This window comes from Aplidium turbinatum, chromosome 2 (genome assembly GCF_918807975.1).
Source record: "Aplidium turbinatum chromosome 2, kaAplTurb1.1, whole genome shotgun sequence".
Classification (NCBI taxonomy): domain Eukaryota; kingdom Metazoa; phylum Chordata; class Ascidiacea; order Aplousobranchia; family Polyclinidae; genus Aplidium; species Aplidium turbinatum.
Window position 1 is genome coordinate 31,391,426 of NC_137473.1, and position 12,721 is coordinate 31,404,146.

General features: G+C 39.5%; 1 protein-coding gene across 1 annotated transcript in view; it reads left to right on the forward strand.

Annotated features, from left to right (window-relative positions):
• Positions 1–5,797: 5,797 nt before the first annotated feature.
• The window catches only part of LOC145764747 (histidine ammonia-lyase-like), a 30,476-nt gene continuing 23,552 nt past the window's right edge, over positions 5,798–12,721 (forward strand). Inside the window, exons 1-2 of the mRNA XM_082576411.1 lie at positions 5,798–5,977; positions 6,130–6,223. Coding sequence (XP_082432537.1) covers positions 5,846–5,977; positions 6,130–6,223 — 226 coding nt within the window. The 5' untranslated portion in view covers positions 5,798–5,845. The remainder of the gene's footprint in view (positions 5,978–6,129; positions 6,224–12,721) is intronic.

Consider the following 12,721-nt stretch of genomic DNA (forward strand, 5'->3'; position numbering starts at 1 on the left):
TGTTAGTAAACAAGAATTTTACGTCGATTGCCTGAAGCATAGTGCTGGCAACAAAGAGAATATTTTGTGATGTTCAAACAATAGTTCCCTCAAGGAATTTTCTCTATGGCTGCTTTTGCCAACACAGTGCACCATTCTTTAGTGGAGTAAAAGATTACAACATAGGCTAGCGTACAGACGGAGTCAGAATGTGGCGAATTTTGCTCGCTATGCCCCATTTTTTCTAAAAAATCTTCATCGGTTAATGTTTATATTTACCAAGTTAGAGAAGCAAACTTTGGTAAATAACATCGTTGCAGCATGCTTCTTTGCAATCTTTCGTACATGATTTCTATAAAGCTAAAATCAACCAGAGATAGATAGAAACAGAGATAGATAGCCTGCTCTCAAAAACCATCCAAACCGGACTGGTCGAAAACTAGAATCCACAGACTAAAAAGTTCGCCCCAAAGTGCAGGACAGGACGCAGTGTAGCGAAGTGTTCCAATTCAAGGACTAACATAATTTTGTTTTATTGGTTTTATTATCTTTATCCTGCATTGCGGGAAAGCGGACTTGAGCGCTATGCATCGGTATACGCCTTCTGACGTAGCCTACACCTGACCCACGCTGCAGCCGACTGCAATGTCTGTTTCCGGTTGTTTACTCTACTTATGACTTAATGAAATTGGTACTACCCATTACTCGAAATCGATCACTGGGTAGAGGCAATTATCGTAAAGTTTCTTGCCCAGAGAAACAACAGCAAGTGCGGGTGACTGGAGTCGAACATGCAGGCTCTCGACTGCGAGCCCAACGCGCTAACCACTCGGCCACTGCTGCATTACTACAAGCAAATACGGCCATCTTCGAACACGAAAAATAGCCGTGAATTGGTCATTACATATCTAAAATTAACAATGACTAATCAGGAAACGGATGTTTATGAAAACGCTTTAGATATGGTTTCATTCTATACTTGTAAGTTATAGCTTCTGTAGTGTGCATCATAAGTCAAATATGCTTAGCCAATGTTAGCCAATAAGATATTTTCGTTTTAAGCTGTTGTGTTCATCAGTAGCCTAGGGCAGGGTTTCTTAAACTGGGGTCCATGGACCCCCAAGGGGTACGCGGACTAGTTTTAGGGGGTCCATGAAGGCCCAATGGAAATCTTAATGTATAATTTCAAAAATGGAAGAAATTTTTCAAAAGAAAAGAGATTCAGTTCAAACAGCGCTGATGATTTCTATTTTGGCGTTTGTAGATAATTGTTATCGCATTGTTCTTTTTTTGTTACGTACGTTTATTAGGCTATGTCACTTTCCACATTGTTGATTTTGCCGCTTTCAGAACATTGCAAAATTTTATTAGTTGCAGCTAAGCTAGACGTCAGCTAGGCTAGGTTAAGATTGTGAAAGGTTTATGCATATTTTCTTTTGGTAAAGAGAGCCATGGCTGCTATAATCCCTTTTGCGACTACATATTTATGTTACAATTTTGGTAAAGAGGTCACTTTCTTCAATCACAGACATATACAACCAAGCAACCACACGGCATTTAACATAATCCATTAAAATTGAACATACACTATAAGCTACAAACGTTTTCGGCCATACACACGTTAGCCCTTATTAAGTAACAAAAAAATTACTGCTTATCATATCTACAATGAAAATGAATAACTGATCTAAACACTAAACATATTTATGTGAGTCAGGATTCCTAACTATCACAACAAAGAGTTAAAACCGGTTGGGTGCAACTGCAATGGATGACAAGCGTGTTGCCACTGTTGCCCTAACGAAGACGAAGCCACAATTTCATGTTCTTGTTGAAGACAAACAGCAGCATCCTTCACATAAATGAAATTAAATCGAAGATATTGAAAAACAATCCGCATTCGCTATTTCTTAAATTTAATAAAACATAAATTTTGTTACCTCAAATCAAATAGAGTTAGGCCTACTACTCTCTTCTAAACCCTTGACAGCCTGTTTCACCCTAAAAGGAGGATCATTAGAAGGTCCTTATTCAAATAAAAATAAATTTTGTTACCAATTCATTTTAATTGATGTACAATTAATGCTGATCAAAAAAGTTTCTCGGACTAGGCCATAAAGGGGGTCCACGCAAACCAAAATTTTTTTTAAGGGGTCCGCGTTGAAAAAAGTTTAAGAACCCCTGGCCTAGGGCGTGGACGACACTGGACGTCGCTATAATAGCATCTGCACTGGAAGCCAAACGCTAGCCATCTTGGCACATACTCTACCAATTTTTATCACTGCACATCGTCTTACCATATGCCAATGGCATGAAAACTATGAAAATGCAAACTTAAGCAAAAGCAGCTTTTCTGGTTTCCTCGCTTTTGGTTTTGCAAGCTTGCTATGCATCACAGACCACAGTTTCATTAAGGCTACTGTGCAACGTCCATTTTTTTGTGTAATTGAGAAGAAGTGATAACTAATCAAGTTTCATTTTGATGAGTAAATGTAAAACTGATGAAAAACACTTAAAAACTATTTTTGAAGCCAGTCAAAGCGCTTGATTGATTTAATGAAAACCGCTTCCCAAAGAATATCCCTAGTGTCGCATCAGCGTCTTACACCTTCCAATACCAGTTGTTAAGCGGTTGAGGCATCGCCAATACTTCCAGGGTTCACGCTTTCCGGGAGAAAAAGCCTTCTGTGGGAGAAAGCACCACATTGACCATTGCCAGCCGGCTGCCAGCTCTTTCTTCCACAGTTGGACCGCACATTGGCGGCGACCTCATTTTGACCCAGTGGGACAACTCAAGCAAGAAAACTTTTTCTTAAGGCTTCAATCGCCTGCGTGCTGGAGTTTGGCCATATAATAGATGTCTTAAATCCATGTCCTGACAAGATCTTTCTTTTTTGCTGGTCACGCTTCTTCTGATTTTTGGAGGAGCAATTCCAGACAAACTGGGTAGCAACGTGATGGTTTGCGACAACCTGTGATCAAACGGCAGCTTTGGTTCAACGTAGGATCGATTTTCTTGGCATGTACCGAGCGTTGCCAAACTGGGCAGGCATATTATGCAGTCGCATAACATAAGGCAAAAGCAGTTGACCGCATTGTATCCGGAAGGGCACCACAATCAGAGTTTCGTAGTTTCTGTAAGATATTATTTGGAGAAGCCACCTTAGCTTTTACTTTTTCGATATAGGACTTGTACAGTGGCGCGGTAACTATTTTTCTCTATAGGGATGGCTGAAGCTGCCGTAGTGTTGTCAGCTTCTAGGGAGTGAGACCCCCAGACCCCCCTTATGTGAGATAACATTTTAAACTGGTAGTAAGCATTTAGTTCCCCTCCTGAGTAAATACCGACGCCAAACCCACACACACACACACACACACACAGATTGTAAATTGTAACAAATGAAGAACGGCAACAACAAAGAAGCTGTTCAGAAAATTAAAATGAAAACGAACAAATTAGAAAGTGATACGAAAACGACAGTTTGAGGAAATGAGTTCTCACACGCTTCCGAAGATTACTTTTTGCTCAGGTTTTTCTCTATGAAGTGTGTCATGAGTTCTTCGACATCGACAGTGTCCAAAATGTTTTGGTGGACAATTGGACATGCATTAATGCAACATGAGTAAACTAAGTTTTTTGTGTGATTGAGCTTCTCAACCACCTTTTCAAGCGTCTTAGAGTAGAAAAAGAACGTTCTGATGATGTAGCTGAAACTTCGAGGCAAAGGCAGAGCTTCACGAATTTTCGCGTTTCTTTGAAAAGATCTAGTGTTTGAGGGTTTAGTTGTGATAGTATCTCAGCAACCTTTTGAACGGAGTTTGCGGTTTTTCCACTTACAACATAGCTGAGCAAGATAAGTTCCATTTTTAGGCGATCTTTTCTGATGGTTTCGGGTAAGCTGATCTCCGTATCAGATCTTTCCTCACCTTTTGCACAGATCAGAAGGGCCTTCTCTCTGTTGGCTGCTGTAAGCAGATCTGTCTGGTTGAATCTTCGATCAAGCTCAGCTCAAGGGCTTCGATGTATTGCCGTTTCCACGCTCCTTCTCCAGCAGACGAAAAAGCATCTGATTCCTCTGTGTTTCGAAATCTTGCTGGTGTATTGCTCACTCGGGGATCCTTTGGCGTCTTTAGGTTATTGGTAGACGCAAAAACGTTTGCTGCTTCCATAAGCTTGGAAACGGATTCATTTTTTCTGAGTTTTTGATCCGCTTGCGGAGAACGGTGATTCCAAAGCTGAAGAAGGATTGATCTTTTTATTTTGGAGCTGTCTTGCGACGGCTTCAGCAAGGTGAAAATTCACCGCTGCAGATAATCGCAAAATAAAGCCACATCGTGTCGCAGGCCCGGATTTAGGGGACGCATAATGTGCAGTTGCCTCGGGCCCCCTTTTTGAAGGGCCTCCGACGTGGAAAATTTTGATTTTGTGTTGTTATTATTATCATTTTCTCTCAGCCTTTGTTTCTGCAAAATGCCTCCTTTTTCTTTCAAGGTTAATATTTAGTCACAAGGTGGTGACTGAGCTTGGCGTAAAGGCATTAGCGGTGTGGGTGATTTTCAAGTTACCTTGCAAAGTTTTTCGCGCTGAGGGCAAAAATTCTAATTTCTAATTCGTATTAGACTAAATGATGATATAATTTTCATCCGAGTCAATTTTTCGAACATCTTGTGCACTTTACCAACCCTTACTTTAATTTCAGGTAGGCCTATCGCCAAAATTTCTAATTTGCACAACTGTGTTTTTCCAAAAGTGTTGCAATAATAAACTATCGCACAAGAAAACCGCAACATGATGTCATAGCTTCCATGTCACCTTCTCTCTCCATCCACACTGAGGTTGTTCAGGGTGATGCAGCCTGCTAGCGCTCATACGTCAGTGTAATTTACTCATCAAGTCAAGTTATTTTGTTTCAACAGCGCCATGAAGCAGAGTAAATGTAATTGTCAAAACAATGCATTGTACAACTGTTGGTTAGACTATGGCACAATCAGGATGGTAGCGAAAGACCATAAGCAGTCGTCCAGTCAGCCACCACCCCATAACAGTAAATCTAACTACACAATACATTCATACACACAGCAGGTGGGCAGAGGCAGGCACATTACTTCAATGAATACATCATCTGCCAATGACTAGCAGAAACATTTTATTCGATTCAATTATAAACCTAAATCTAGTTCGCATTTCAGTTCAACTTTTTGTTAGCTTACCACAAATTAAAAAAATTCTAATTTAATAGCAAGATGAATGTAGGCTATTGCATTAGGCCTAATTTTTCAAAATATCTGAAAAAAGTTATTGTTGCCTAAGTCCGCAGACGATGCTGGAGTTCAAGATATTTTTAATAAGTTACGCCACTGACCATTTGTGATCACTGGTTAACGTACTCGTATTTCGGCAAAAACAAACTTTTGCAACAAAGACTTTCAAGCGGATAATTTACATTTTTTTAATTTTGTGTTGAAAAATCTTAATTGTAGCGATTGTGTGGCTTAGCTGCAAGCTTACTCATTAACTTGCAATGAATTGCACAGTGTAGGAAGTGGCGTAACTAGACATTAATGCCATGAAAAATTACAACAAAAATCAGACCATAAGTTGACTTATTTTAAGTAACTATGCATGGTTAAATTTGGCAGTCTATCCATTCAAATTTCCTTGGACTGGTCCAATATAGGCAATAGCGTCAAAAATATGCAAATCCACTGCCTCTGAAGAATGCGCGATTGTTTCTTAAAAGTTCCCGTCGCTCCTACCAAGGTAGTTCTTTCTTTCAAGCAAGTTTTTTGACATTTTTATTTTACTACCCAGGCTTGAGCAAAATCCTTTTCAAAGTTTTTGTCGGAATAGTGTCTATACTTTATTATGAGAGTTTATGTGAGTGTGGAAGAGACTTGGATTGCTGTTCCCTGTGCTGATGGAAGTGGAAAAGTTTCTGCATTGATTGATGAAGTGAAGAAAAGAAGCAAAGAGGCTGGGGTTGAAGTTGAAAACAAGGTAGGTCTATCTGCGCTGTTTGAAAAAACATGAGGCTAGATTTTGCTGTTGAGTGCACGGACGCTGTAAAAATTCGACTAAGAGCCAAACTCTATAGGCTTTTCAAAGAATATTAAACTAGCGCAGCCTACAGTTTTCACTTTGCGTTTCAGGACTATGTTCTCACTTCCGCCAACAATCGAATTCTATATAACAGTAAAGACAATGTTTGTGACGTCATCGACAACGAGCAGTTTCTCATAATGTGTAAGTTGTAATGTTGTTTTCAAGACGGTAAATCAGCTGAATTTTACATTGATTTAACGTTTGCAAACGTTGAATCAATGTAAAAAGCGGCTGATTGGCTGTCTGGGTTTTTGCTCCATCATTGCAGAAGGCCTATGCACATTTGCACAGTAGCATATCGTCAGACTAATAAAATAATGGCGTAACTCATTTTTTCTTGTTTTGAGATAATCGAAAAAAACTGTCTACACGGTTGTTTTTATCATATTTATTGTACAGTTAAACGAAAATAGCATGTCGATACAAGTACAATGAGCATGTATACTTTGATTTGCTTCATTTTGCATCCCATAATGTGCTGGGATGACTTAGGCCATTTTCCGAATGCACAGTCATGACTTAGGCCATTTGATATTTTGAGTTTATCAATATGAATTTTTTAACGGTGACACAATAACAGTAATAATATGACTAGAATTAAGAGGAAAATCCCTAATAGCAACTCCAATCTAACGATAGGAGTTATATTTCATGCTAGACTGCATATTTCGCCCAAAAACAGTTCAGAGTTGGCAAGACAAGCTGAATAGGCTACATTATGAGGCAAATTATCAAAAAAGGAGTGGCACCCTGTTGGATAACATGTTTCATAGATTAAAGATCATTATATTTCCTCAATTTGATTGGAAGATGGCTTGAAAAAATAGAAATCGATGTAGTGTCACCTAAGGTTGGTTATGACCGCTGTGGAAGATCCTCCCACTATGCAGCCTCACATAATGGGACCTTGTACAATACCTTTCCACTGTTTTCATGATTCAGGCCTCTAAGATCGTGAACCGTGGGAGCTCCAGCTTTCTTTCCAGGCCTGATACTCAACAAGCATCATCCATCGATTTTCATAAAATCACTGTGTTGCATCCTCTGTACATTGTTGGGATGCGGTCTGATCCTGGCATTCTGGATAATTCTCTCGTCGTAAAAATGTCGTTTACCAATTTTCGCTCGATAGTACTGTGCATGCTATCGCACTCCATTTGAGTGTGACCAGCCACGAGGTACTTCTGAGTAATAGTGATGCCATGCTTCCATGCAAGGGCACAGTAGGCACTAGAAACATTAGAGTTTCTATTTTAATATCCACATCCATCACTCCAAATAACTATCTCCTCCAGACCGGGGCTTCCAGAAATTACCCGTTCGAAATGACTAAACTGCAAGAAAGCGAATACTGCACTGCGTAAATCACCTTCTGTTTCATTCCAAATAGAGCAATAAGCATCTTTTGATTCAAGATTGAATAGTGAAAATTGTGTACCTGCAGCTTGGTTTTATAGTACATACTTCTTGCCTTAGTTTTGGGACACAGAAGTACAGCCTGTAAATCCATTGTCCATACGGATTTTACTGTGCTAGCGGATTCTTTGTCTTTCATCTTCTCATCTCTAGCTTCATTCTTCAACTTGATCTGGTTATCGTATTGTTCCTTGGTAATATTCCCGTGTTTAAATGAAACACACATGTCGCACTGATCCCTTCATGGTATGAACAGAGCACCCGGCAGCCAGTTGCAACCAGTTCCCCTGAAGCTGCACGTTTTGATCTTATTGGACCGCAGTGCATATGGAGCTGGCCAAGAGTGTGTGCGTAGCCCTCGCGTAGTTACGACCACCTTAAACAACCATACAAGCGAATGGCCTTTGTCTCAATGTGGACTTGGACCAAACAAAGCCCGATGGCGATGATATCACTGGTAATGGGGGCAGGCTTGGTAGAGTTGGAAGCCTCCAGCCTGGTTTCACACATTGGCGGTAGATCTATGATGATCATCTCCCAGTGCCTTTTGCCCACGTCTTTTTCCATCATAGACTGGGCCTCCAAAGCCACATACGACATCACCATCCAAAGCCAAATTCAATTTGAAGACAAACCAATACTCGGACACGATGGAGCCGACGATGAAGACGGAGAAGTTCTCATTATGAAATACTTCACTAAAATAGGCTGTGCTCAATGATCGCATTCCTAATGATTCAGCAAGCTCTTTGTATTGTCGATGAAGTTGGATTATGGTAATTCCACGATACAAGAATTTCTTCTTTCTGTACGTTGTGATCTTTCTGCAGTCATGGGCATGTACAGTAATGGACACTACATGTAGGCCTAATGGGAATCTACAGTAGGCAAGTCAATGGGAAATTTCGACAAAAAGTGATTTTCCTCTTTTTTATTTTAGCACATTTACCTACACTTAAAAGTCAAATCAAACGTATTTAAATCTATGTTTTCCTATATTCTCCTCCCATGTCAGTGAAACTCAAGAATGATGGCGATGAACCAGCAACGAGCTTATAAAGTTGCTAAGTGTGATATTAATCTGAGAATTAATTAAGTATCCAACAATGGCCTTCTACAAAAACCTGCCATGGGTGCAAGAAGACTCCGAGAAACGGTGCATTCAGAAGATCTGACCTGTATCACAGTGTGAGGTGATAAGTCGCACAACCAGAGTGCTAAAAAAATGAAGCTTTTCAAAGGAACAGAAAGAAAACAGATTGATTTAAGTAGGGTAGTTACTTGAAAATGGCCAAGATTACGATACATGGAATAGAAAAAAACATAATTATTTTGTGCTAAATTAATCGTCTAGACTTGTGATGAAGTGGAAGCTCAATTTCTGTACAATTTATATCGTCGTCTGCTGAATATCTGCTCTGTTGGTGGAAAGCTTTACTTTCAGCCAACGATTAAAGAGATTTGTAAAATGGCCTAAGTCATGCGTTTGAGTTAGGCCATTTGACATTTTTACAAAGATACCACTTTCTCGTTAACGTAGGCCTTAGAAAATTATGTGACAGATGCGCTATATTTTAGGGACCTAAAAAACACTAATATCTCAATTTCGTCAAAAAGTGAGTTACGCCATTATTTTATTAGTCTGACGATATAGAGTTTTGCTCCAGAAATGCCTCAAATGATTTTTTTTGCAAAACTTAAAACCAGACTTTGGCAGTTAACAAGCCCCAAAACAATTTAGTATGTAAATTGGGTCGGCGTAATTGCTGAAGGAAAGGCGGCCGAGAGAAAGGAACTGGACACCCGAAAGTGGTGTAGCTAGGAAATGTGCCGCCCGGGGCGGATTAAGATTTCGCCGCCCCTTCAAGAAAAAGCATGTGAAAATGCAATTAGCTTTTTTATCAGATTATAATCAAAATCTCAAAAATTGTAGTCTGAAAGTGCCGCCCCCCAGACGTGCCGCCCCGGCGGTCCGCCCCCCCCCTAGCTACGCCACTGACACCCTACTCTCGTTAGTGCTGAAGGCTTTGTGGTGCCTTACCAGTGATGAGCACAGTACTCCAAGTTGTACTTTTTAACTGTATTTCATTTATTTAGTGTTTGTATACTGCAGTCAATAAAGATCGAAAAGAATGCAATCATAAAAGTAGTTTTGGAAAAGCATTCTTAAGGGAATAGCATCCTTCCATTGCAAACATTATTCCTGAAGGCAACCTAAATTTCATAACGAGTAGGTAAAAAATATCAATTACAAAATAAGTTTTCATCTCAAAAACGTGATGTGATGAGCAAAATCTAACAACATATTCGTGTTCAGCGCCCTCAAATTACCCTACATCTATTGAAAAACTCCATGCAAGAAAAATAGTGTTGACCAGTGTAATTATTCATATTAACCTAGAAATAATGGAATTCATAGAATCATTCATAATTTATGTTCACGACAAAACAAGAATTATGTGGTTTAAATTCTTTATCGTGGACTTCACATTGATGCAGTTGACAGTTTAAGACAGGGGTGTCCAACTTTTTTGGCCAAAGGGCCACATGCGGTTTATTACGAATGATTGCGCGGGCCACTTGAGTGTTTACTGCTAAATTGTAATCTTAGAAACGGCTGTCTTATAATTTCTAATTAAAACTCTCACACCAAACTTCTAATCTTAGAAATGTGTATTATCCTCTTTTACAACTATAAGAGCAATAAACATACCAAGCTATGGTAAAGTCAACAAAGTCACACGTCGACATTTCAATGTGAAGTTTGGGATTGTTTTTCTCTAACAAGTTTGGCAATATTCGGTGAGTTGGACGATGTAGCAATGCGAAGCGAGTTTTCCATATGGAGGTCAGAAATTAGTGACTTCACAGGGGATGTGACATAGTTCATCCACGAAAAAACCTTGCTCGCACAATTAAATGCTGCCGAATAATGAGGTCATGAAAACTGCCAATCCGTGAATCTTCTGATATTTCTCTTCAGAGACATATTTTTTGTAAAATGTAAATGCTTTTCTTGCTTTTTGTTTCCCATTTGACATATTCTATATCACTGCAAAGTGCAAAAGATATTTCACTGCTAAATGCGTTTTGCACGCCAGCACGAGTCTCTGATATCAGCTGTACCTTACAAAATTACTATGCTCACACTATTTTTTTTATTTTTCAAAACGAACATCTTGAAACTAAAAGACATACATAACATTGAAATAAAAAAACATATGTACAAAGTTTATATGAATCAGTATCCGTCTACGTATTATCTTCTTCTTCTTCTTCTTGTTTTACGGCATAAGGGAAGGAGCTAGTGTTGGTCATCTGCCACCGCTTCCTGTCATCGTTTACAGCAGAGGTCGGCAACCTTTAGCATTAAAAGAGCCAATGTTCCCAAGTTTCTTCAAATTAAGACATATTCGGAGCCATAGCATGTAACTGTCGAGTTGGCCACTAAAACCAAAGGTAATTATAGCCTACACTTCATGTAGAATTTCTTTCAATTTTTGCTTTGTACATGCGAATATTCTAGAATTTCAACAAACAAAGCCTGACTATTAAACACAACACTTTTTAGTAGGCTACCTACGGGCACAGTAGGCCTATTGGGTAAAAACATACATTTTCAAATAATCATTTATTTCACCCAGCTAATGCGATATTTGCTCCTGAATTTCACTGCACAGCACATCTACATTAGCTTGATAAGATGACACTTTGAGTTTCATCTGGGACTGCAAGCTCTCATCTGTTAGGCGTGAGCGTTGTTCATTTTTTAAGTAATTCATGACCGAAAAACTTTGTTTGCATAAGTATGTTGATCCAAATATCGACAGAACTCCAAATGCATATTTTTTTATGTTCATGTAAGAGTCAGGTATGGCATTCCACGTATCGAACACGAGCTTGTCTGGTTTTTGAAGCTTTTCAAGGTCACTCCATTTGTGGTTGTGACGAAGCGTGGCCTTCTGGCGAGCAAGATCTTCAAGGTCAGCTCTCAAGCTTCGGAACTTAGATACCCACACATCCTTGTCAGCTATGTCGGCCAGTTCAAGTTCAAGACTAGATTGACTTACAGCTGTGAATGCAGTCATATTCAGCAGTAACTTTTACAGTATCACTCCATTTTACAGTATCACTCCACTGTAAACTTTACAGTATCACTCCATGTCTTACTGGAACGTCCAGGCTTCTTTGTACTAGCAACTGACACATCTCGGCATTGATTTTTCCATCCGCTGCTCCTTTCAACATGGCCAAACCAGCGGAGACGGTTGAATCGGAAGACATCTTCAATCTTTCGCAAGCCCAGCCTGGCGAATACTGTGTCTGAGCTGGTGTAGGCCTACTTGTTTTATTTAATTACAAATGCTTCATCCATTCATCAGCACAACACAAGATATCAAACAATGAAACAAGCAACAACTATTTCATAAATAGATCACACACAGAATTTGGAAAAAAGTCCATGCAAGTATTGGGACCAATGATCTGGTCAAAGGCTCTAAGTAGGCTGAAAAACTTATCATTTTATTGTTTCAAAAAAGATATCAAACCGTTAATTTTACAAAGCTACAGTGCTTCGTAAGTAATATGTTACGGAAATCCACTTGTCAGTTTCATATGCAATATAACATGTTCAGTCGGAAACTTGAGTAATCTCTGCTTGCTTTTTGGATCATTGTGTTTACATTATCTTAAATATGCTTTTTGGTGCGTATGGTGAAGCGCGGGAAACGTTTTAACGTTTTATTTTTTTTCTCTTGTATTTTAAATGGCAAAATCGTCATTTCAGTAGGGTGGCAATTGACTAGTAAACCAGTGGTTCTTAAACTGGGGGGCGCGCCCCCCTTGGGGGCGTGTGAGGCTCACAAGGGGGGCGCAAGAAATTGAAAAACTCTGCATAAATTATAACTAAACATGTCTTCACAACTACGCTGGACACTGTGGACAGTCAATTGTTGAAGATGACACTTTGTGTTACAGTGGCACAGTGTTTGTAGAGCGTGTTGTTGTCACATCTCGCATTCTTTGTGATGTTTTAGACGTTGCTAAATGTTTGCGCGACACCTCTCTCGTAACACAACGGCTTTCTGACACAGCAGCCTCGAGCTTTAGTTGTAATAATAATGGCAACGACTGACCAACAAGTGACAGAGGCTAAAAGTACAACAGTATCCCCAACTCTGATAGTAGGCCTACCATGCGAAAATTATATTTTTTAATTTT